At 56.4% G+C, this 22428-nt stretch overlaps 1 protein-coding gene across 3 annotated transcripts; it reads right to left on the reverse strand.

Annotated features, from left to right (window-relative positions):
* Positions 1-791: 791 nt before the first annotated feature.
* Positions 792-21677, reverse strand: SUMF1 (sulfatase modifying factor 1). 3 transcript variants are annotated; one of them, XM_089666893.1, is made up of 9 exons: positions 21461-21677; positions 17073-17246; positions 16348-16422; positions 11273-11355; positions 10046-10168; positions 6180-6294; positions 5875-6059; positions 4934-4993; positions 792-4858 (listed from the first exon to the last, which is right to left on the reverse strand). In XM_089666893.1, exons 1-8 carry the CDS (start codon positions 21638-21640, stop codon positions 4963-4965), a joined length of 966 nt encoding a protein of 321 aa, XP_089523019.1. In that variant the 5' UTR covers positions 21641-21677; the 3' UTR covers positions 792-4858; positions 4934-4962. The 3 variants fall into 3 exon arrangements, with proteins under 3 accessions (XP_089523019.1, XP_089523018.1, XP_089523020.1); XM_089666892.1 differs by having other exon boundaries at positions 5946-6059; positions 21461-21676; XM_089666894.1 differs by lacking the exon at positions 21461-21677 and adding an exon at positions 21137-21178 and having other exon boundaries at positions 5946-6059.
* Between the last annotated feature and the right edge of the window lie 751 nt (positions 21678-22428).

The raw sequence follows: 22428 nt of genomic DNA on the forward strand, positions 1-22428 counted from the left end.
GTGCAAGACTGAAGGGGAGGAGCCGATACACCTGTGCAAGACTGAAGGGGAGGAGCCGATACACCTGTGCAAGACTGAAGGGGTGGAGCCGGTACACCTGTGCAAGACTGAAGGGGTGGAGCCGGTACACCTGTGCAAGACTGAAGGGGTGGAGCCGGTACACCTGTGCAAGACTGAAGGGGAGGAGCCGGTACACCTGTACAAGACTGATCTCTCTGTAATATTCTACAGCGAAGTATTTATGACAGGGCGCGTCCATAACATATATAAAGCATGCAGATGGAACCCACCTCTGCCAGGTGAGAAGGGGGCGTGTCCCTGTTCTGGGAGTCGCTCTGCAGTGTGTGTAGTCTGATCTCTCTGATATTTGTGTATAAAATCGTTATGTGGAATTTCTTCGAGGATTCGTCCGTATCTATCACTGATACTATACAACACATGGCTTGGTGAACCTCGGAGGAGATGGAAGGCCGGGATCATTTCCGATGGAATACAATGCATCCCCCGCCGTCCTGAGAATGATGGCTGCCGGTCGTGGGAGGATCTACAGCGCTGGCGAGGGTCTCTGTAACAAATGAATCTTTATTCCTGCGTACAATGTGCGTCGTCTCTTCCTCCAGCAGGCAGCCGCACAGCTGCGTCTTCTAAAGAGCCGCGGCTTATTATAGCACCGAGGGGCGTCCGGGAATCCACCCCCATAACCCATCCCTGTCACTGCTTCCTGACGGGGCCCCTCTCTCCTCCCCTCCCCCCCCCCCCACACACAGCAAGAGGTGACCACGAAAAAAAAATAATCACAAAAATAACTTTATTCATACAATTTCTGTACAGAAGGCAGGAAATACAAATCACTGGGTCAGGTCCACCTAAAACCGCTCAGACGGCGCCACCCACTGGATGCATTTATATGTGGATGGGGACTTGGCTGAGCCACAGGCACTCGATTTCCTGCAGCTCCTCGCGTGGCCTTTCCTCCATTAGTCTCACTCCTGCTGAATTCTCTGCCAGCTGGGAAAGGGAGGCGCTCCTTGCCTGCTGAGACTTCAGCACCAGGAGTGAGACTAAGAGCAGATTTCCCTGCAGTCGATGGGGCCGATTTGAGCCACTGACACCATAAATGGATCCAGCTGTACGGTGGACTGACGCTTTAAAATACATGTCATCGGTAGGCTGGAAATGCTGGCTGCCTGGCTGTCATATTGCCCCCCCCCCCCCCCCCATTATCAGTACCTTCCGAGTGTCCAATAAACAGGCCTGCAGATCTGAAATCCTTCTAGTTGGTGAATTGAAGCATGAGGCTCACCATGACAGCCAGGCAGACGGCATCCTCAGAGGTCAGCAGTGGCAGCCTTCCATGATTACAGTGCCAGCACTGACAATTCTTCATCAAAAATGTCCATCAAACCACGACGGCCAATCAGCATCGAGCTTACCGGTCTGGTGTTGGGTCAGCCACCCTCCCCATTGGGAACAAGTTGATGGCGCCTGTGCAAAGGGGACCCGGACCCCACTGACACCCACCACACCAGCATGGGTACCGGGGGGAATGTGACCTCCTCCCATGTCTGAGGTCTAGCAGCCAATAGGTGGGCCTGACCACTGTCACATGACTAACAGTAGTGCTGGCAAGGGTGGCAGGGTGAGCGTCCCTTAAAGGGACCTTTGTTACCCCGGAGTCACCTGTGGTGACTACATACCTGGAACAAAACCATTCTATACTGACCTGGTGTCCTGTCAATTGAAATGCACACATTCCGCAGCCTGAGCAGTCAAATCCCCATTTCCCCCACCACAGGCAATGGTTCCTCCCGCCAGCCCATACATCCCCATACAGCGGGAGAAACCACAGCGTGCGGCAGGGGAGGAGGTACTCCACAACCCCCAAAAAAGTATCTCTTGAACAGAGAGGCCATGGAAGGGTAAGTATACTGCCTCTTATATCACAGGTATGTCATTCTTCACAGGTGACCCCGGGGCTGATTGCACCAGTGGTGGCACAGATGCAATTTAAAGGGGTCTTCAAATAAAAAGCTGAGATGCCCTGTTTGGTTGGGGCTTTCTGTACGCAGTGGGGGGTCCCACATCCTGAGACAGAAAAACATCCATCCTGCATCACAGGCTGCAAAAAACAGCCGTCAGCTGAGATACCAGATTTCACCAGCAGGGAGGCGCTGTGTGTGAGGTAGTTGCAGAATCTGTCTGTCTGAGGACATGGCTTTGTTCTGACATCGACCTCCCTGCCTGGAATAAAACGATCTCTGCAGCAACCGTTTCTTCTGTGTGTTCTCTTGTGGCTGCACTCAGAATGGAGCAAAGCTAGCTTGGATGGGGAGCGGGGGGGGGGGGGGGGGGGGGTCAATGCAGGGCAAAGTCATCAGGGTGCTCTAACACAGGCAGCTATTCCAGATCCCACTTTGATCAGAAATTCTGCATCATAGAGCGCCCCCCTTGCTTTTTCTGGTGAATTCTGGTATTGCAGCATGATCTGAACTGTGAGCTGGTCGGAGGTCTTGATGTCTGCCAGGAGCCAATGGGGGTCTGGAGATTCGATTGCCTGAGTCTACGTTCCCACTAATGCGACTCCAAAGGTGGACAATTAAGGCTCCTTTCACACTCGTGCCGCCTTGTCCTGCGACTAGCGACACCTGATGAAGGGGTCCTTCGGGACGCTGAAACGGTGCTTTGCTGTAGCTATGAGTGCGGATTAAAGCTTCGACCCTTCTTGGAGATCCGCGGTGTGCTGGGGACATTTATATATAATGACGAAACCCAGTTATTTCAATGGCGCCCGTCCCAATCTGTGCGACCCAATCTGTGCGACCCAATCTGGGCGTCCCAATCTGTGCGACCCAATCTGTGCGTCCCAATCTGTGCGTCCCAATCTGGGCGACCCAATCTGTGCGTCCCAATCTGTGCGACCCAATCTGTGCATCCCAATCTGTGCGACCCAATCTGTGCGACCCAATCTGTGCGACCCAATCTGTGCGACCCAATCTGTGCGTCCCAATCTGGGCGACCCAATCTGGGCGACCCAATCTGTGCGTCCCAATCTGTGCGACCCAATCTGTGCATCCCAATCTGTGCGACCCAATCTGTGCGACCCAATCTGTGCGACCCAATCTGTGCGTCCCAATCTGTGCGACCCAATCTGTGCGACCCAATCTGTGCGTCCCAATCTGTGCGTCCCAATCTGTGCGACCCAATCTGGGCGACCCAATCTGGGCGACCCAATCTGGGCGTCCCAATCTGTGCGACCCAATCTGTGCGACCCAATCTGGGCGACCCAATCTGTGCGACCCAATCTGGGCGACCCAATCTGGGCGACCCAATCTGGGCGTCCCAATCTGTGCGACCCAATCTGTGCGTCCCAATCTGTGCGACCCAATCTGGGCGACCCAATCTGGGCGTCCCAATCTGGGCGACCAAAGTCAAGGTGACTTTTAAAAAAAAAAGGTTCCTGCATTTTGATAGGACGTTCCTGCGACTCGCATGGCATAGAGTGCAGTCATTCGCACTGATAATCGTGCAACTTTAGAGTCACACTGGTGTGAAAGGAGCCTTGGGGTGCAAATTTGATCCGACTTTACACTCTCTGGATCAAAGTTGCAGCAAAGCAGTGCAGGCAGCTTTTCAAAATCGCTGGGACTAAGTTGCATCGATTTGATTGGGTGCCTTTGAAGTCAATGGGCTGTGACTTCATGTGTGCGTAGAGTCATTCCCCCTGAGGTCATCACAGAGGACAAGGGGGCGCTCTTTACGTCTGGAGGAAAAGAAATGTCATCTCCAAACACGGAAAGGTTTCTTCACAGTAAGAGCTGAGAATGTGGAATAGACTCCCTCCAGAGTTGGGTGTGGCCAATCAGTGGATTGCTGTAGGAAAGTCCTGGATCCTTTCTTGGATACACAGAATATAACTGGATAGAACATTTATAGGGAACGTTGATCCAGGGAATATCCGATTATTGATCCCGGGAATATCCGATTATTGATCCCGGGAATATCCGATTATTGATCCCGGGAATATCCGATTATTGATCCCGGGAATATCCGATTATTGATCCCGGGAATATCCGATTATTGATCCCGGGAATATCCGATTATTGATCCCGGGAATATCCGATGATTGATCCCGGGAATATCCGAACATTGATCCAGGGAATATCCGATTATTGATCCAGGGAATATCCGATTATTGATCCCGGGAATATCCGATTATTGATCCCGGGAATATCCGATTATTGATCCAGGGAATATCCGATTGGCTCTCGGGGGATCAGGAAGGAATATTTTCCCTGCAGGAGCCAATTGGATCGTGCTTTGCTGGGTTTCTTTCCCTTCCTCTGGATCCACTGTGGGTGGAGGATTATAACTTTTCTTTTTTTCTATAGTTGAACTGGATGGACTTTTGTCTTTTTTCAGCCAGACTAACTATGTAACTATATATGTAACTATGTAACAAGTGGCAATAGTGGGAACGCAGCCTGAATCCCCCTTTAAATCGTACCTGTGCACCATAGGTCCGTCCCACCCGGAGCCCAATCATTGGCCTGGAATGTCGCTGTGGTACAAGTGACGGGGATATAGGAAATGGCCGCCATTGCAGCTCCGTGACAGGTGCTCTTTGGTACTTTTCTGATTGGCTGCTGTGGTTGAAGACAAATGAAACGACTCTAAATCTTCAAGTTTGATTGGATTTTACACACGGATGTCCCGTCCTGTGATTGGCTACAACGTGCGGTGCTGCCGCCCTTCGGCTGGGCTACTTGGCGTCTGCAGCGCAGCGGAAGCCGAGATTGGAGGCGGAGCTATCCGGGGTGTTCTGACTGCGAGCTGCGCAGCGGTACCTATAGCAATAGGACTGAGAGGAGAAGGAGAGGATCAGAATCGGGAAGGATCTGTCCAATCACACCAAATGGCGCCCATCACCACTCACCTTGTGGCACATGTAAGAGCCGCCCTTCTTCACTTTGTCCTTCCCGGAGATCGGACCTTTCTGCACAGAAATGAAAACCAAAAGAGTTACAACCAAGTTGAAGGGGGGGATGGAGGGAGGATAGAAGACTGAAGGGGGGATGGAGGGAGGATAGAAGACTGAAGGGGGGGGCGGAGGGAGGATAGAAGACTGAAGGGGGGGACGGAGGGAGGATAGAAGACTGAAGGGGGGATGGAAAGAGGAGAGAAGACTGAAGGGGGGGGATGGAAAGAGGAGAGAAGACTGAAGGGGGGGGATGGAAAGAGGAGAGAAGACTGAAGGGGGGGATGGAAAGAGGAGAGAAGACTGAAGGGGGGGATGGAAAGAGGAGAGAAGACTGAAGGGGGGATGGAGAGAGCAGAGGAGACTGAAGGGGGGGATGGAGAGAGGAGAGGAGACTGAAGGGGGGGATGGAGAGAGGAGAGGAGACTGAAGGGGGGGATGGAGAGAGGATAGGAGACTGAAGGGGGGGGATGGAGAGAGGAGAGGAGACTGAAGGGGGGGATGGAGAGAGGAGAGGAGACTGAAGAGGGGGGATGGAGAAAGGAGAGGAGACTGAAGGGGGGGATGGAGAGAGGATAGGAGACTGAAGGGGGGGGGTGGAGTGGGGATAGAAGACTGAAGGGGGGGGGGGGTGGAGTGGGGATAGAAGACTGAAGGGGGGGATGGAGAGAGGATATGAGACTGAAGGGGGGGATGGAGGGAGGATAGAAGACTGAAGGGGGAGGGGGTGGAGGGAGGATAGGAGACTGAAGGGGGGGGGGGTGGAGGGAGGATAGAAGACTGAAGGGGGGGATGGAGGGAGGATAGAAGACTGAAGGGGGGGATGGAGGGAGGATAGAAGACTGAAGGGGGGATGGAGGGAGGATAGAAGACTGAAGGGGGGGATACTAAACACTCACAGACAGTTGGCAGGAGATGAGCACAACATGTGACCACCGAGCCACTCAATGGGGACATCCGGGTGACTCACCGGGTTGTGCGCTTCATCCGCTGAGTGTTGGGTGGTCCACCAGTCCGCCGTCCATTCCCAGGCGTTTCCCACCATATTGTAAAGTCCAAAACCATTGGGGGGGAACGCTGTGACCTGCAGAGAACATCCGACACCCCGCTGTCACCCCCACATATTACAGACAAAGCACCTATATGTACAACTATTCATCCAACCGTACATCCAGTGCCCCCCCCCCCCCCCCGGGGAAGTTACCGGCGCGGTCTTCACATATCCGTCCTCCCCGGTGTTGGTGGTCGGGAAGTCTCCTTGCCACACGTTGGCCAAATGCTGACCCTTCGGCTCCAGCTTGTTCCCCCAGGGGAAGAGTCTTGGGGAGAGAAGACAAGTCAGGAAGAAATCCGCAACAATCCGACAACCACCACAAACTGCGATCCGAGTGACAACCATCCCCTGCACAGACGCCCCATACAAAGTGACTTTATATGGACTTTATGTATCCAGCCAATCAGATCGCTCTGTGATGGGGGGGATGGAGGGGGGATAGAAGACTGAAGGGGGGATGGAGGGGGGATAGAAGACTGAAGGGGGGATGGAGGGGGGGATATAAGACTGAAGGGGGGGATGGAGAGGGGATAGGAGACTGAAGGGAGGGATGGAGGGGGGATATAAGACTGAAGGGGGGATAGAAGACTGGAGGGGGGATATAAGACTGAAGGGGGGATGGAGAGGGGATATAAGACTGAAGGGGGGGATGGAGGGGGGATAGAAGACTGAAGGGGGGATGGAGAGGGGATATAAGACTGAAGGGGGGGATGGAGGGGGGATATAAGACTGAAGGGGGGGATGGAGGGGGGATAGAAGACTGAAGGGGGGATGGAGGGGGATAGAAGACTGAAGGGGGGATGGAGAGGGGATAGAAGAACTGAAGGGGGGATGGAGGAGGATAGGAGACTGAAGGGTGGGATGGAGGGAGGATAGAAGACTGAAGGGGGGGGGGGTGAAAGGAGGATAGAAGACTGAGGGGGGGGGGTGGAGGGAGGACAGAAGACTGAAGGGGGATGGAGGGAGGACAGAAGACTGAAGGGGGGGATGGAGGGAGGACAGAAGACTGAAGGGGGGGATGGAGGGAGGACAGAAGACTGAAGGGGGGGGATGGAGGGAGGACAGAAGACTGAAGGGGGGGGATGGAGGGAAGACAGAAGACTGAAGGGGGGGATGGAGGGAGGACAGAAGACTGAAGGGGGAGGGAGGGAGGACAGAAGACTGAAGGGGGGATGGAGGGAGGACAGAAGACTGAAGGGGGGGATGGAGGGGGGATAGAAGACTGAAGGGGGGATGGAGGGAGGACAGAAGACTGAAGGGGGGATGGAGGGAGGACAGAAGACTGAAGGGGGGGATGGAGGAGGATAGAAGACTGAAGGGGGGGGGGAATGGAGGGAGGATAGAAGACTGAAGGTGGGGGGGGGGTGGAGGGAGGACAGAAGACTGAAGGTGGGGGGGGGGTTGAGGGAGGACAGAAGGGGGGATGGAGGGAGGACAGAAGACTGAGGGGGGGGGAGGACAGAAGACCGAAGGTTGGGGGGGGTGGAGGGAGGACAGAAGACTGAAGGGGGGGATGGAGGGAGGACAGAAGACTGAAGGGGGGGATGGAGGGAGGGACAGAAGACTGAAGGGGGGGGTGGGAGGGAGGATAGAAGACTGAAGGGGGGGATGGAGGGAGGACAGAAGACTGAAGGGGGGGATGGAGGAGGACAGAAGACTGAAGGGGGGGATGGAGGGAGGACAGAAGACTGAAGGGGGGGGGGGGAATGGAGGGAGGATAGAAGACTGAAGGTGGGGGGGGGTGGGAGGGAGGACAGAAGGGGGGATGGAGGGAGGACAGAAGACTGAGGGGGGGGAGGACAGAAGACCGAAGGTTGGGGGGGGTGGAGGGAGGACAGAAGACTGAAGGGGGGGATGGAGGGAGGACAGAAGACTGAAGGGGGGGATGGAGGGGGGATAGAAGACTGAAGGGGGGGGTGGAGGGAGGACAGAAGAGGGGAAGGCCGGAGTTCGGCTGCACAAATGGCGCTGTGAGCAGGACAAGGACGAGGGGAAGGATGGACAGACCTCTCTGTGAAGGGCGGAGGGAGGATTTTCTGGACACACATTGATGGCGATTTCTGGCAATGGAATTAGTAATGAGATCTATAATTGGAGGATTCTCGGCGTCTTCCTGCGATGAGCGGAACGTGTCGCTATATTTAGGATGAACATCCTGGAGAGGACAACGAGGGTTCTCTGATAACCGGCTGCCGGGATGACGGAACGTTTGGCAGAACCTTCACCGGGCCGGCAATGATGGAGTCACTCCAAGGACACGGAGAGGAGCACAGACCACCCGCTCACATCCTTCACTACCCTGGAGGGGGGGGGGATCCTTCACTATCCTGGAGGGGGATCCTTCACTATCCTGGAGGGGGGGGGGGATCCTTCACAATCCTGGAGGGGGGGGGATCCTTCACTACCCTGGAGGGGGGGGGGATCCTTCACAATCCTGGAGGGGGGGGGGGATCCTTCACTATCCTGGAGGGGGATCCTTCACTATCCTGGAGGGGGGGGGATCCTTCACAATCCTGGAGGGGATCCTTCACTACCCTGGAGGGGGGGGGGATACTTCACAATCCTGGAGGGGGGGGGGATCCTTCACTACCCTGGAGGGGGGGGGATCCTTCACAATCCTGGAGGGGGGGGGGATTCCTTCACTACCCTGGAGGGGGGGGGGATCCTTCACTACCCTGGAGGGGGGGGATTCTTCACTACCCTGGAGGGGGGGGGATCCTTCACTACCCTGGAGGGGGGGGGGATCCTTCACTACCCCTGGAGGGGGATCCTTTACTACCCTGGAGGGGGGGGATCCTTTACTACCCTGGAGGGAGGGGGGGGGGATCCTTCAGCTTCACTGACCCAGAACACAGACACAGCCAGTGAAGTCACACCCCCAGCCTGCAGACACGCCGCTGACTGAAGCTGGAGGATGGCCATGACTATGAGTGCTGCTGGCAGAAATCAGGTTAAAGAACAACCCCGCTAATCACTGAATGTAAACACTGCTTGAGGTTCCGCCGGCACAAACCAAACTCCTACCCCACCGACACTATGAGAACCGGAACCGATGACGTCATGTGACGAGGATTAGAACTGAACTCCAGGATGGTTCGGACCAATCCTAGCTCTCCATACAGACAGGAAAAGGTTAATGTTCTCTTCGTTCTGGAGTGAATGATGTAAAGTCTGTGATGTCATCACTGATGGGCCGGCACAGGGAGGCGGTATCACTGCAGCACTCATACTTCCAGGAGAATGGGCGGGTCAGACCTGGAGTCTCCTGACCTGCCAATCAAGGTGTCATGTCATGGTGGGCGGGGCAGACCTGGAGTCTCCTGACCTGCCAATCAAGGTGTCATGTCATGGTGGGCGGGGCAGACCTGGAGTCTCCTGACCTGCCAATCAAGGTGTCATGTCATGGTGGGCGGGACAGATCTGGAGTTTCCTGACCTGTCAATCAAGGTGTAGTCATGGTAGGCGGGGCAGATCTGGAGTCTCCTGACCTGTCAATCAAGGTGTGGTCATGGTAGGCGGGGCAGACCTGGAGTCTGGAGAACTTGTCAATCAAGGTGTCATGTCATGGTGGGCGGGGCAGGCCTGGAGTCTCCTGACCTGTCAATCAAGCTGTGATGTCATGGCGGGAGGGGGAAACCTGGAGACTCACCTGCCAATCATATTAAACTATGTTAGTAGGAGGGACAGGCTCAGATACTGGGCTCCTCCCACAACAGTGAGTGACAACGTAATTACGACTTCGCTACTTCACAATGATCTGCGCAGGGGGCGGGACTAGACCGGTGTGGATGGGGAAGGAGCAGCCATAGCGCCCCCTGGTCCTATTAACAGGAAATAACAGACAATGTATCACACGGGATCCTGGGGGGAGGTCCTTCCATCACTGGATTTTAAATCCTGAAGATATTTATTGGCGGTCAGAACGGCGTTTCTAAAAGTGCTTTGGAGTTTCTGGCTGGGTCGAATGTTGCTGCGGTCGATCGGCTGTGTCACACAGAGGAAGGAGGGCCCCTCACCTGTTCTCCAGGCCGCCCCGGCAGGCGTACTCCCACTCCGCCTCAGTCGCAAGACGCTTCCCGGCCCAGGTACAGAAAGTGACGGCATCGTTCCAGGAAACGTGAAGAACCGGATGATCCATCCTGCCAGTGACAGAAGAGAAACGAATAACCAAAGACATCGACTTCTACAGAGCCGCATCCAATCCGGCACATCCGGGGAGATCATCAACTTACTGCCAACTACCCAGACGGGGCAACACTGAGGGAGATTCATGAGAAAGTATATTGTATACATTGTGTGTTCACAGATGTCTGACACAGATCAGCCCCTGCCTCTCACCTTGTGACTTGCTACAAAGTTACAATGTACAGTCTAATCACTGGGGAGGAGACTGAGGAAATGCCTCCTCCTCCTACAAATTTACAATGTACAGTCTGATCACTGGGGGAGGGGAGACTGAGGAAATGCCTCCTCCTCCTTCTACAAAGTTACAATGTACAGTCTGATCACCGTCACATGGTTGCTGTATACTGTGACATGGTTGCTGTATACTGTGACATGGTTGCTGTATACCGTCACATGGATGCTGTATACTGTCACATGGATGCTGTATACTGTCACATGGGAATGGGTGTCAGACATCTCACACAGCACATTGTGTATATTAGACCCATATCGCCGCTCCCTGGGAAGACCATTCTGCTGACACAGCGGTCCCCATTTCTTCATCCTCACCATGTGCTGGGTGCAGAGGAATGCGCAGAGGAGCCGGTACATCTGTGCAAGACTGAAGGGGAGGAGCCGGTACACCTGTGCAAGACTGAAGGGGAGGAGCCGGTACATCTGTGCAAGACTGAAGGGGAGGAGCCGGTACACCTGTGCAAGACTGAAGGGGAGGAGCCGGTACACCTGTGCAAGACTGAAGGGGAGGAGCCGGTACACCTGTGCAAGACTGAAGGGGAGGAGCCGGTACACCTGTGCAAGACTGAAGGGGAGGAGCCGGTACACCTGTGCAGGACTGAAGGGGAGGAGCCGGTACACCTGTGCAGGACTGAAGGGGAGGATTTTCTCTCACTTCCTGTTTTTAGCTACAGGACAGGAAGTGAAGGGAAATCTCTCCATTGGGGACACCTGACAGGGGTTCTCTCCCTTACTCCATCCATAATGAAATGTTTCACTTCAATAGACATAAACTCCTTTGGTTTTCCATCCCTGTGGATGGGTTTTGTACTTCTCTACAGTACCTGTTGGCGATGTCGGAATCGGGCCCCTCCGGATGCCTCCAGTCTGCTCCTTTCACCGGCAGCCACCAGGGTGCAGCCGCGACCTGAAGAACAGAAAAGGATACGGTGACATTACCAAGGCGATGTGTCTCTACGAATCTCCTCCGCCGCTCCTCTGAGGCATGAAATGAGCCGCGTGTCGCAGGAGCCGCACAATCTCCTCTACATGTGGAGCAGAAGCTGCCCGCCGGCCAATCAGCTCCAGGAAAGCAGAAAAGACAGCAACGGTACGCCGCGCCGCCTCTCCATCTCCTCATGCTTCCCGCCACATGCGTGTCACAAACACGGAGCCTCGCGGTATAAGGGGATGTACAGACACGGAACGTTCTCGGGGGGGGGCATGTTTTTTGTGTCATGTCAATTGTGTCATGTGTTATAAATGGCGTTATGAAGTCCCCGCAGGACACGCCCCGAGTCCCCGCAGGACAGCGCACTTATAATTGCCCGCCATCTAATTAGCACAAATGATAATTAGCCGAGGGACGCGGCGCCCCCCGAGGAAAGGCGCAGCTAATCAAAATTCAAGTTGAGCCGAGAAGCAGCAGACGGGAACTAAAGACCGGCGGAGGACGCGCTTATCTTAAAGCTGAACCGCACACAAGGTCCATCCAGTCCTGGGATTTACACAGCTCTGTCACACAGCACAGCACAGGGGACCTTTCTTTCTCTCTGATGTTCAGTAACACGTACAGGTCTTGTACCTCCCCTGCCTCTGATTGGACAGTTAAATTGAGATGAGCCCATCTCTCTGCTGTCTTCTCCAATCAGCACATCCCTTACTCTGTGTGCTGCTTCTCCCTCTCCCAGTCTGAGCTCTGCTGAGAGATTGCAAGAGGCCAATACCCTGATACCGGGTCACATGCAGGTACTGGCACTGCGTGTACTTAGAGGAATACATTGAAGGAATTATTAATAATTCCCTTCTGATAGGATACAATGTATTCCCCCCCCCTCCCCCGTTAGGATACAATGTATTCCCCCCTGATAGGATACAATGTATCCCCCCCCATTAGGATACAATGTATCCCCTCCCCAATAGGAGACAATGTACCCCCCCTTCTGATAAGATACAATGTACCCCCCCCCCCTCTGATAGTAGACAATGTACCCCCCCCCCCCCCCCCCGATAGGAGACAATGTACCCCCCCCCCCGTTAGGGTACAATGTATTCCCCCCCCCAATAGGATACAATGTTTCCTCCCCCCGATAGGATACAATGTATCCCCCCCCCTTTCCTGATATAATACAATGTATTCCCCCCCCCCTTTCCTGATAGGATACAATGTATCCCCCCCCATTAGGATACAATGTATCCCCTCCCCAATAGGAGACAATGTACCCCCCCTTCTGATAAGATACAATGTACCCCCCCCCTCTGATAGGAGACAATGTACCCCCCCCCCCCCGATAGAAGACAATGTACCCCCCCCGTTAGGGTACAATGTATTCCCCCCCCGATAGGGTACAATGTTTCCTCCCCCCGATAGGATACAATGTTTCCTCCCCCCGATAGGATACAATGTATTCCCCCCCCCCCTTTCCTAATAGGATACAATGTATTCCCCCCCCCCTCTGATAGGATACAATGTATTCCCCCCCTCTGATAGGGTACAATGTATTCCCCCCCCCCCCATCCCCGATAGGATACAATGTATTCCCCCCCATCCCCGATAGGATACAATGTATTCCCCCCCTCTGATAGGATACAATGTATTCCCCCCCATCCCCGATAGGGTACAATGTATTCCCCCCCATCCCCGATAGGATACAATGTATTCCCCCCCCCCCGATAGGATACAATGTATTCCCCCCTCCTCTGATAAGATACAATGTATCCCCCCCCCCCCTCTGATAAAATGTATCCCCCCCATAAGATATAATGTATTGTCTTCTGTATTCAGGAGAAACAGTTCAGGGGCGGGTCTTACAGTGTGATCAGTGCCAATCACAGGCTATTACAGTGATCATGTGACCGGGAGCCAGGTCTCCCGGCTCCTGATCGTTATTATGAGACTAGGAGCTGGCAGAAACAGCTCAGCCTCCATGCTGGAGTCAGCTGGGAATGTCTTAGTGACGTCCTAGCAACAAGGCAGGATGGGATGATGTCATCTCAGGGAGGTTTCAGCCAGGCTTCAGGAGGTACAATATGTAAATGTCCTCCACCTACAGCAGGGAATTCTGCAACTCCAACTGTAACATGTTAGCTGGAGTTAGGCTTTGTTTGCGGCATGTAAGACCACCCTGTCGTCTGTGTGACAACGCTGCTCAATGTCATTACAGAATGAAGAATGTTGTCACCCTTTTACAGAAATGGGGGAGAGGAAGGGGTAAGGGGGGAGAGAAAGAGACAGAGAGATTTACATGTGGTGGCGGGGGGGAGGGGGTGGGGGGGACGAAATTCTATGTGCACACACAGTACTATTGCCATGGTTGCAAGGAATAGAATAGCCGGGTTCAGACAAACATAGAAAGCCAATTACTAGTGACATTCCATGACAGACCGGTGTTTGCTGCACCTACACATCGGAATAATGGAGCCCATCGAATTATAAATAGATCGGTCAGAGCCGCCGTGCGACGCTCTATAGATCCCTCTGCAGACGAGCCGGCGGATCGAACAGGCGGAGGATAAACGGATATATAGGATGGGTCAGGGATGGGAGGAATGCGGCACAGTGCAGTGTCTGTACCGGGAGACGGATTCCTGGGACCTGTGTGTGAGAGACCCCCCCCCCGACACATGGAAATCAGATCACACGGGGGGGGATCGGTCATGAGACTCTGAGGAATAAAGAGGAACCTTGGGGGGGCTCAGGGATCCCTCCGGGGCCCCAACACCACTAAGAACCTCAAAGAGACTCACCGTAACCATCCAGGTAAAGGTTACGGGGTCTTAAAGCCCAACCCCCGACCCATTTCTACTCACCTTCCCAGTCAGACAGAACAAGATATACAGACAGACGGACCTTTGTAAGGAGACAGAAAAGAGGACAGGGATGGATGGACCAAAGAAGGGACGGACGGACCAAAGGAGAGACGGACGGACCAAAGGAGAGACGGACGGACCAAAGGAGAGACACACGGACCAAAGGAGAGACGGAGGGACCAAAGGAGAGACGGAGGGACCAAAGGAGAGACGGTGGGACCAAAGGAGAGACGGGGGGACCAAAGGAGGGACGGACGGACCAAAGGAGAGACGGAGGGACCAAAGGAGAGACGGGGGGACCAAAGGAGAGACGGGGGGACCAAAGGAGAGACGGGGGGACCAAAGGAGAGACGGGGGGACCAAAGGAGGGACGGAGGGACCAAAGGAGGGACGGAGGGACCAAAGGAGAGACGGAGGGACCAAAGGAGAGACGCACGGACCAAAGGAGAGACGCACGGACCAAAGGAGAGACGGAGGGACCAAAGGAGAGACGGAGGGACCAAAGGAGAGACGGGGGGACCAAAGGAGAGACGGGGGGACCAAAGGAGAGACGGGGGGACCAAAGGAGAGACGGGGGGACCAAAGGAGAGACGGGGGGACCAAAGGAGGGACGGAGGGACCAAAGGAGGGACGGAGGGACCAAAGGAGAGACGGAGGGACCAAAGGAGAGACGGAGGGACCAAAGGAGGGACGGGGGGACCAAAGGAGAGACGGAGGGACCAAAGGAGAGACGGAGGGACCAAAGGAGAGACGGAGGGACCAAAGGAGAGACGGGGGGACCAAAGGAGGGACGGAGGGACCAAAGGAGAGACGGAGGGACCAAAGGAGAGACGGGGGGACCAAAGGAGGGACGGGGGGACCAAAGGAGGGACGGGGGGACCAAAGGAGGGACGGAGGGACCAAAGGAGGGACCAAAGGAGGGACGGGGGGACCAAAGGAGGGACGGGGGGACCAAAGGAGGGACGGAGGGACCAAAGGAGGGACGGAGGGACCAAAGGAGGGACGGGGGGACCAAAGGAGGGACGGAGGGACCAAAGGAGGGACGGGGGGACCAAAGGAGAGACGGAGGGACAGAGAAAGATGTGGAAAGATGGACCCTGCATTCACTATATCCGCTCTTCCCAGACCCTGCATTCACAGATGGACCCATGAAGAGGGATGGAAAGACGGATCAAAGAAGAGGGATGGACTGAAGAAGAAGGATGGAAAGATGGACCCAAGAAGACAGATGGACTGAAGAAGAGGAATGGAAAGACGGACCCAAGAAGAGGGACGGAAAGACGGACCCAAGAAGAGGGACGGAAAGACGGACCCAAGAAGAGGGACGGAAAGACGGACCCAAGAAGAGGGACGGAAAGACGGACCCAAGAAGAGGGACGGAAAGACGGACCCAAGAAGAGGGACGGAAAGACGGACCCAAGAAGAGGGACGGAAAGACGGACCCAAGAAGAGGGACGGAAAGACGGACCCAAGAAGACAGGAGGACTGAAGAAGAAGGATGGAAAGACGGACCCAAGAAGAGGGACAGAAAGACGGACCCAAGAAGAGGGACGGAAAGACGGACCCAAGAAGACAGGAGGACTGAAGAAGAAGGACGGAAAGACAGACCCAAGAAGAGGGACGGAAAGACGGACCCAAGAAGAGGGACGGAAAGACGGACCCAAGAAGAGGGACGGAAAGACGGACCCAAGAAGAGGGACGGAAAGACGGACCCAAGAAGAGGGACGGAAAGACGGACCCAAGAAGACAGGAGGACTGAAGAAGAAGGACGGAAAGACAGACCCAAGAAGAGGGACGGAAGGACGGACCCAAGAAGAGGGATGGAAAGTCCAGCCGAAGGGGCGACACAGGAAGACGGATAACAGACTGAAGGAGATTCGTAAAAACTAATTCAGGAAATAAGACAAAAGTGGAACAGATGATAATGAAAAAGAAACTTCCGGTCTCCGTCTATGGAGAGTTCTGATTGGTTCTTATAACTTCTGGTCTCACTTTTTCTGCTTTAGTTTTACAAAGAATGAGAGAGAACAGCGCGCCCTCCTGGGGCCCCTGACTTGTATCATAAGGTGACCCCATCATTCTTGACCAGGACAGACCACATCTCACTTACCGCCTGATCAATCGCGCTCTTCACTTCTTCACTCAGCAGACCTTCAAGTACAAAGGAGTCCCCGAACGTCTCTGCCTGGAAATAAGATGACAGGAGTCACCTCCTTGTACCCGACCAATGATAAGGGTCCCCCCCCAAGAAGACGAGGGCCATGGCCACCTGACACAGGCCCCACACTGCATCTCAGGATTCAATCCATACAGAAATGTCAGAAAGAAAACACCCCTCACGTCACAGAGACACGATATGGTGAGCACATTCATTGTAAATAGCACACCTACTGAAATCTAAAATCAGGCTCACGGTGCACTGTGACGTGATGGGGGTAAGGGGACCAAAATGTTTGCGCAAGATCTTAGAGGGCATTTAGCAGGTAAAAAAAAATCTATGTATAAAACCTAACAAAAGTGCTGTACGCCTTCCTCTGTGTGTCTCTCTGAAATAGGTTCCACTTATTGGCAAAAAGCTCCGCCCACTCTCATGTCCTTGTCCAGTAATATTGCTGGCATTGGCCATTGAGGCCACACTAGACAGGAGGATGCTGAGTGGGCAGGTTTAATATCTGGGTGGAAGGACCACACTTGCAGAGGACGCACTGACTGATAAAAGGCAGGACATTTACTTGAAGACGTCTCCATTGGTATCGGGGTAACGCGGGGTCACCATCAGACCATCAACAGTCTACAGAGGCCAAATATCTGCTATTGGATGGTGTCGGCACTCACCTCAGTCACATGACCGCTGGCCTCCACAAACCGGGAGAATTCGGCATTGCTGACTTCATGGATGTCCATATAAAAGGAATCAATGTGAACCCGCCGAGCTGGACTCTCCCCATCTGGAGGGATTCCGGGGTCATCCGTCCCCATGGTGAACCCCCCGGAGGGCAGCAGGACCATCTAGGAGAAATCACACGAGAGGATCGGACTGTATTCTGCCGGAGGAGACAATTCCCCGTCCCATGACAACCCCTCCACCGCCTCCCACGACAGTCCCTCCTCCGCCTCCCACGACAGTCCCTCCACCGCCTCCCACGACAGTCCCTCCACCGCCTCCCACGACAGTCCCTCCTCCGCCTCCCACGACAGTCCCTCCACCGCCTCCCACGACAGTCCCTCCTCCGCCTCCCACGACAGTCCCTCCTCCGCCTCCCACGACATTCCCTCCACCGCCTCCCACGACAGTCCCTCCACCGCCTCCCACGACAGTCCCTCCTCCGCCTCCCACGACAGTCCCTCCTCCGCCTCCCACGACATTCCCTCCACCGCCTCCCACGACAGTCCCTCCACCGCCTCCCACGACAGTCCCTCCACCGCCTCCCACGACAGTCCCTCCTCCGCCTCCCACGACAGTCCCTCCACCGCCTCCCACGACAGTCCCTCCACCGCCTCCCACGACAGTCCCTCCACCGCCTCCCACGACAGTCCCTCCACCGCCTCCCACGACAGTCCCTCCTCCGCCTCCCACGACAGTCCCTCCACCGCCTCCCACGACAGTCCCTCCTCCGCCTCCCACGACAACCCCTCCTCCGCCTCCCACGACAGTCCCTCCACCGCCTCCCACGACAGTCCCTCCACCGCCTCCCACGACAGTCCCTCCACCGCCTCCCACGACAGTCCCTCCTCCGCCTCCCACGACAGTCCCTCCTCCGCCTCCCACGACAGTCCCTCCACCGCCTCCCACGACAGTCCCTCCTCCGCCTCCCACGACAGTCCCTCCACCGCCTCCCACGACAGTCCCTCCACCGCCTCCCACGACAGTCCCTCCTCCGCCTCCCACGACAGTCCCTCCACCGCCTCCCACGACAGTCCCTCCACCGCCTCCCACGACAGTCCCTCCACCGCCTCCCACGACAGTCCCTCCACCGCCTCCCACGACAGTCCCTCCTCCCGCCTCCCACGACAGTCCCTCCACCGCCTCCCACAACAGTCCCTCCACCGCCTCCCACAACAGTCCCTCCACAACAGTCCCTCCACCGCCTCCCACGACAGTCCCTCCTCCGCCTCCCACGACAGTCCCTCCACCGCCTCCCACGACAGTCCCTCCACCTCCTCCCACGACAGTCCCTCCAACGCCTCCCACGACAGTCCCTCCACCGCCTCCCACGACAGTCCCTCCACCTCCTCCCACGACAGTCCCTCCACCGCCTCCCACGACAGTCCCTCCACCTCCTCCCACGACAGTCCCTCCTCCGCCTCCCACGACAGTCCCTCCACCGCCTCCCACGACAGTCCCTCCACCGCCTCCCACGACAGTCCCTCCACCGCCTCCCACGACAGTCCCTCCACCTCCTCCCACGACAGTCCCTCCACCGCCTCCCACGACAGTCCCTCCACCTCCTCCCACGACAGTCCCTCCACCGCCTCCCACGACAGTCCCTCCACCTCCTCCCACGACAGTCCCTCCACCGCCTCCCACGACAGTCCCTCCACCGCCTCCCACGACAGTCCCTCCTCCGCCTCCCACGACAGTCCCTCCACCGCCTCCCACGACAGTCCCTCCACCGCCTCCCACGACAGTCCCTCCTCCGCCTCCCACGACAGTCCCTCCACCGCCTCCCACGACAGTCCCTCCTCCGCCTCCCACGACAGTCCCTCCACCGCCTCCCACGACAGTCCCTCCTCCGCCTCCCACGACAGTCCCTCCTCCGCCTCCCACGACAGTCCCTCCTCCGCCTCCCACGACAGTCCCTCCACCGCCTCCCACGACAGTCCCTCCTCCGCCTCCCACGACAGTCCCTCCTCCGCCTCCCACGACAGTCCCCTCCACCGCCTCCCACGACAGTCCCTCCTCCGCCTCCCACGACAGTCCCTCCACCGCCTCCCACGACAGTCCCTCCTCCGCCTCCCACGACAGTCCCTCCTCCGCCTCCCACGACAGTCCCTCCACCGCCTCCCACGACAGTCCCTCCACCGCCTCCCACGACAGTCCCTCCACCGCCTCCCACGACAGTCCCTCCTCCGCCTCCCACGACAGTCCCTCCACCGCCTCCCACGACAGTCCCTCCTCCGCCTCCCACGACAGTCCCTCCACCGCCTCCCACGGACAGTCCCTCCACCTCCTCCCACGACAGTCCCTCCACCGCCTCCCACGACAGTCCCTCCTCCGCCTCCCACGACAGTCCCTCCTCCGCCTCCCACGACAGTCCCTCCACCGCCTCCCACGACAGTCCCTCCACCGCCTCCCACGACAGTCCCTCCAACGCCTCCCACGACAGTCCCTCCACCGCCTCCCACGACAGTCCCTCCTCCGCCTCCCACGACAGTCCCTCCACCGCCTCCCACGACAGTCCCTCCTCCGCCTCCCACGACAGTCCCTCCTCCGCCTCCCACGACAGTCCCTCCTCCGTCCTCCCACGACAGTCCCTCCACCGCCTCCCACGACAGTCCCTCCTCCGCCTCCCACGACAGTCCTCCTCCGCCTCCACGACAGTCCTCCACCGCCTCCCACGACAGTCCCTCCACCCGCCTCCCACGACAGTCCCTCCCTCCACCGCCTCCCACGACAGTCCCTCCTCCGCCTCCCACGACAGTCCCTCCACCGCCTCCCACGACAGTCCCTCCTCCGCCTCCCACGACAGTCCCTCCACCGCCTCCCACGACAGTCCCTCCACCGCCTCCCACGACAGTCCCTCCTCCGCCTCCCACGACAGTCCCTCCACCGCCTCCCACGACAGTCCCTCCTCCGCCTCCCACGACAGTCCCTCCACCGCCTCCCACGACAGTCCCTCCACCTCCTCCCACGACAGTCCCTCCTCCGCCTCCCACGACAGTCCCTCCACCGCCTCCCACGACAGTCCCTCCACCGCCTCCCACGACAGTCCCTCCCTCCACCGCCTCCCACGACAGTCCCTCCAACGCCTCCCACGACAGTCCCTCCACCGCCTCCCACGACAGTCCCTCCACCGCCTCCCACGACAGTCCCTCCTCCGCCTCCCACGACAGTCCCTCCACCGCCTCCCACGACAGTCCCTCCAACCGCCTCCCACGACAGTCCCTCCAACGCCTCCCACGACAGTCCCTCCACCGCCTCCCACGACAGTCCCTCCACCTCCTCCCACGACAGTCCCTCCTCCGCCTCCCACGACAGTCCCTCCACCGCCTCCCACGACAGTCCCTCCACCTCCTCCCACGACATTCCCTCCTCCGCCTCCCACGACAGTCCCTCCTCCGCCTCCCACGACAGTCCCTCCACCGCCTCCCACGACAGTCCCTCCACCGCCTCCCACGACAGTCCCTCCACCTCCTCCCACGACAGTCCCTCCACCGCCTCCCACGACAGTCCCTCCTCCGCCTCCCACGACAGTCCCTCCTCCGCCTCCCACGACAGTCCCTCCACCGCCTCCCACGACAGTCCCTCCACCGCCTCCCACGACAGTCCCTCCACCGCCTCCCACGACAGTCCCTCCTCCGCCTCCCACGACAGTCCCTCCACCGCCTCCCACGACAGTCCCTCCACCGCCTCCCACGACAGTCCCTCCAACGCCTCCCACAACAGTCCCTCCTCCGCCTCCCACAACAGTCCCTCCACCTCCTTCCACAACAGTCCCTCCTCCGCCTCCCACAACAGTCCCTCCACCGCCTCCCACAACAGTCCCTCCACCTCCTCCCACAACAGTCCCTCCACCTCCTCCCACAACAGTCCCTCCACCTCCTCCCACAACAGTCCCTCCACCTCCTCCCACAACAGTCCCTCCACCTCCTCCCACAACAGTCCCTCCACCTCCTCCCACAACAGTCCCTCCTCCGCCTCCCACAACAGTCCCTCCTCCGCCTCCCACAACAGTTACCGGTCACTCTTCCATCTCCCACCACCAATTACGCCATTGATCGGTCCTTTCTCCTGCCCCCAACCATTGGTTAGTTCTCCCCCTCCTGTCTCCAACACCCCCCCCAGAGTGGACTGTCCTCCTGTTCCTGTGGTCCCATAACCCCCCCCAGATCCTGTCCAGTCTCCTGTCGGTTGGGGTCCCCCATCGTCCCCCTCCCCCAGTCCCTCTAGATCTGATAACAGTCATATCCCCCCTCCAAGGACTGCCATAAGGGGGAACAGGTAAACTTTGCCCCAGACCCCGCCCCTATCTCCTCAGACCCCGCCCCCAAGTTGTGCTAACCCCGCCTCTCCGCTCATTGGCCTCCCGGGAGTATTTGAAGGCCGCCGCCTGCTGGTGGGTGTGATCCCCGGGAGCTCCGCCCTCCCTGCTGGCCGATCCGCAGCCACAATCCGCCCCGACCGGCCGCGGACCGACCAGAGACACCACAGCGACCAGCAGAGCGGCACCGCGCGCCGCCATCTTCCCTGCTCATGTGACCCGCCCGGGGGAGGAGTCAGCTGACCGAGGAGCACGTGACCCGCCGGCCGCAGCAACAAGTGTAACAATGTAACAACCTGACACCCAATTCTATCCGCTTCTATCTGAGTGATACATAGTTACTATTCATATCATTCACATTATTTCTGTGGACAATATTTGTGTCATCATCAGTTACATTGTTATTTGTGTCATCATCAGTTACATTGTTATTTGTGTCATCATCAGTTACATTGTTATTTGTGTCATCAGTTACATTGTTATTTGTGTCATTAATAGTTACATTGTTATTTGTGTCATCATCAGTTACATTGTTATTTGTGTCATCATCAGTTACATTGTTATTTGTGTCATCATCAGTTACATTGTTATTTGTGTCATTAATAGTTACATTGTTATTTGTGTCATCATCAGTTACATTGTTATTTGTGTCATTAATAGTTACATTGTTATTTGTGTCATCAGTTACATTGTTATTTGTGTCATCATCAGTTACATTGTTATTTGTGTCATCAGTTACATTGTTATTTGTGTAATCATCAGTTACATTGTTATTTGTGTCATCAGTTACATTGTTATTTGTGTCATCATCAGTTACATTGTTATTTGTGTCATCATCAGTTACATTGTTATTTGTGTCATTAATAGTTACATTGTTATTTGTGTCATCATCAGTTACATTGTTATTTGTGTCATCAGTTACATTGTTATTTGTGTCATCATCAGTTACATTGTTATTTGTGTCATCATCAGTTACATTGTTATTTGTG

Source organism: Staurois parvus, unplaced genomic scaffold (genome assembly GCF_062004578.1).
Source record: "Staurois parvus isolate SC_StPar_1 unplaced genomic scaffold, SC_StPar_1.0 ptg002889l, whole genome shotgun sequence".
Classification (NCBI taxonomy): Eukaryota; Metazoa; Chordata; class Amphibia; order Anura; family Ranidae; genus Staurois; species Staurois parvus.

Coding starts and splice junctions, on each gene's coding strand:
- SUMF1 (XM_089666892.1), bottom strand. CDS start 21,640: ATGGCGGCGCGCGGTGCCGCTCTGCTGGTCGCTGTGGTGTCTCTGGTC. Junction 16,423..17,072: donor CCAGCGGTCATGTGACTGAG/GTGAGTGCCGAC, acceptor TCTTATTTCCAG/GCAGAGACGTTCGGGGACTC. Junction 4,859..4,933: donor GCTCTTACATGTGCCACAAG/GTGAGTGGTGAT, acceptor TTCTCCTCTCAG/TCCTATTGCTATAGGTACCG.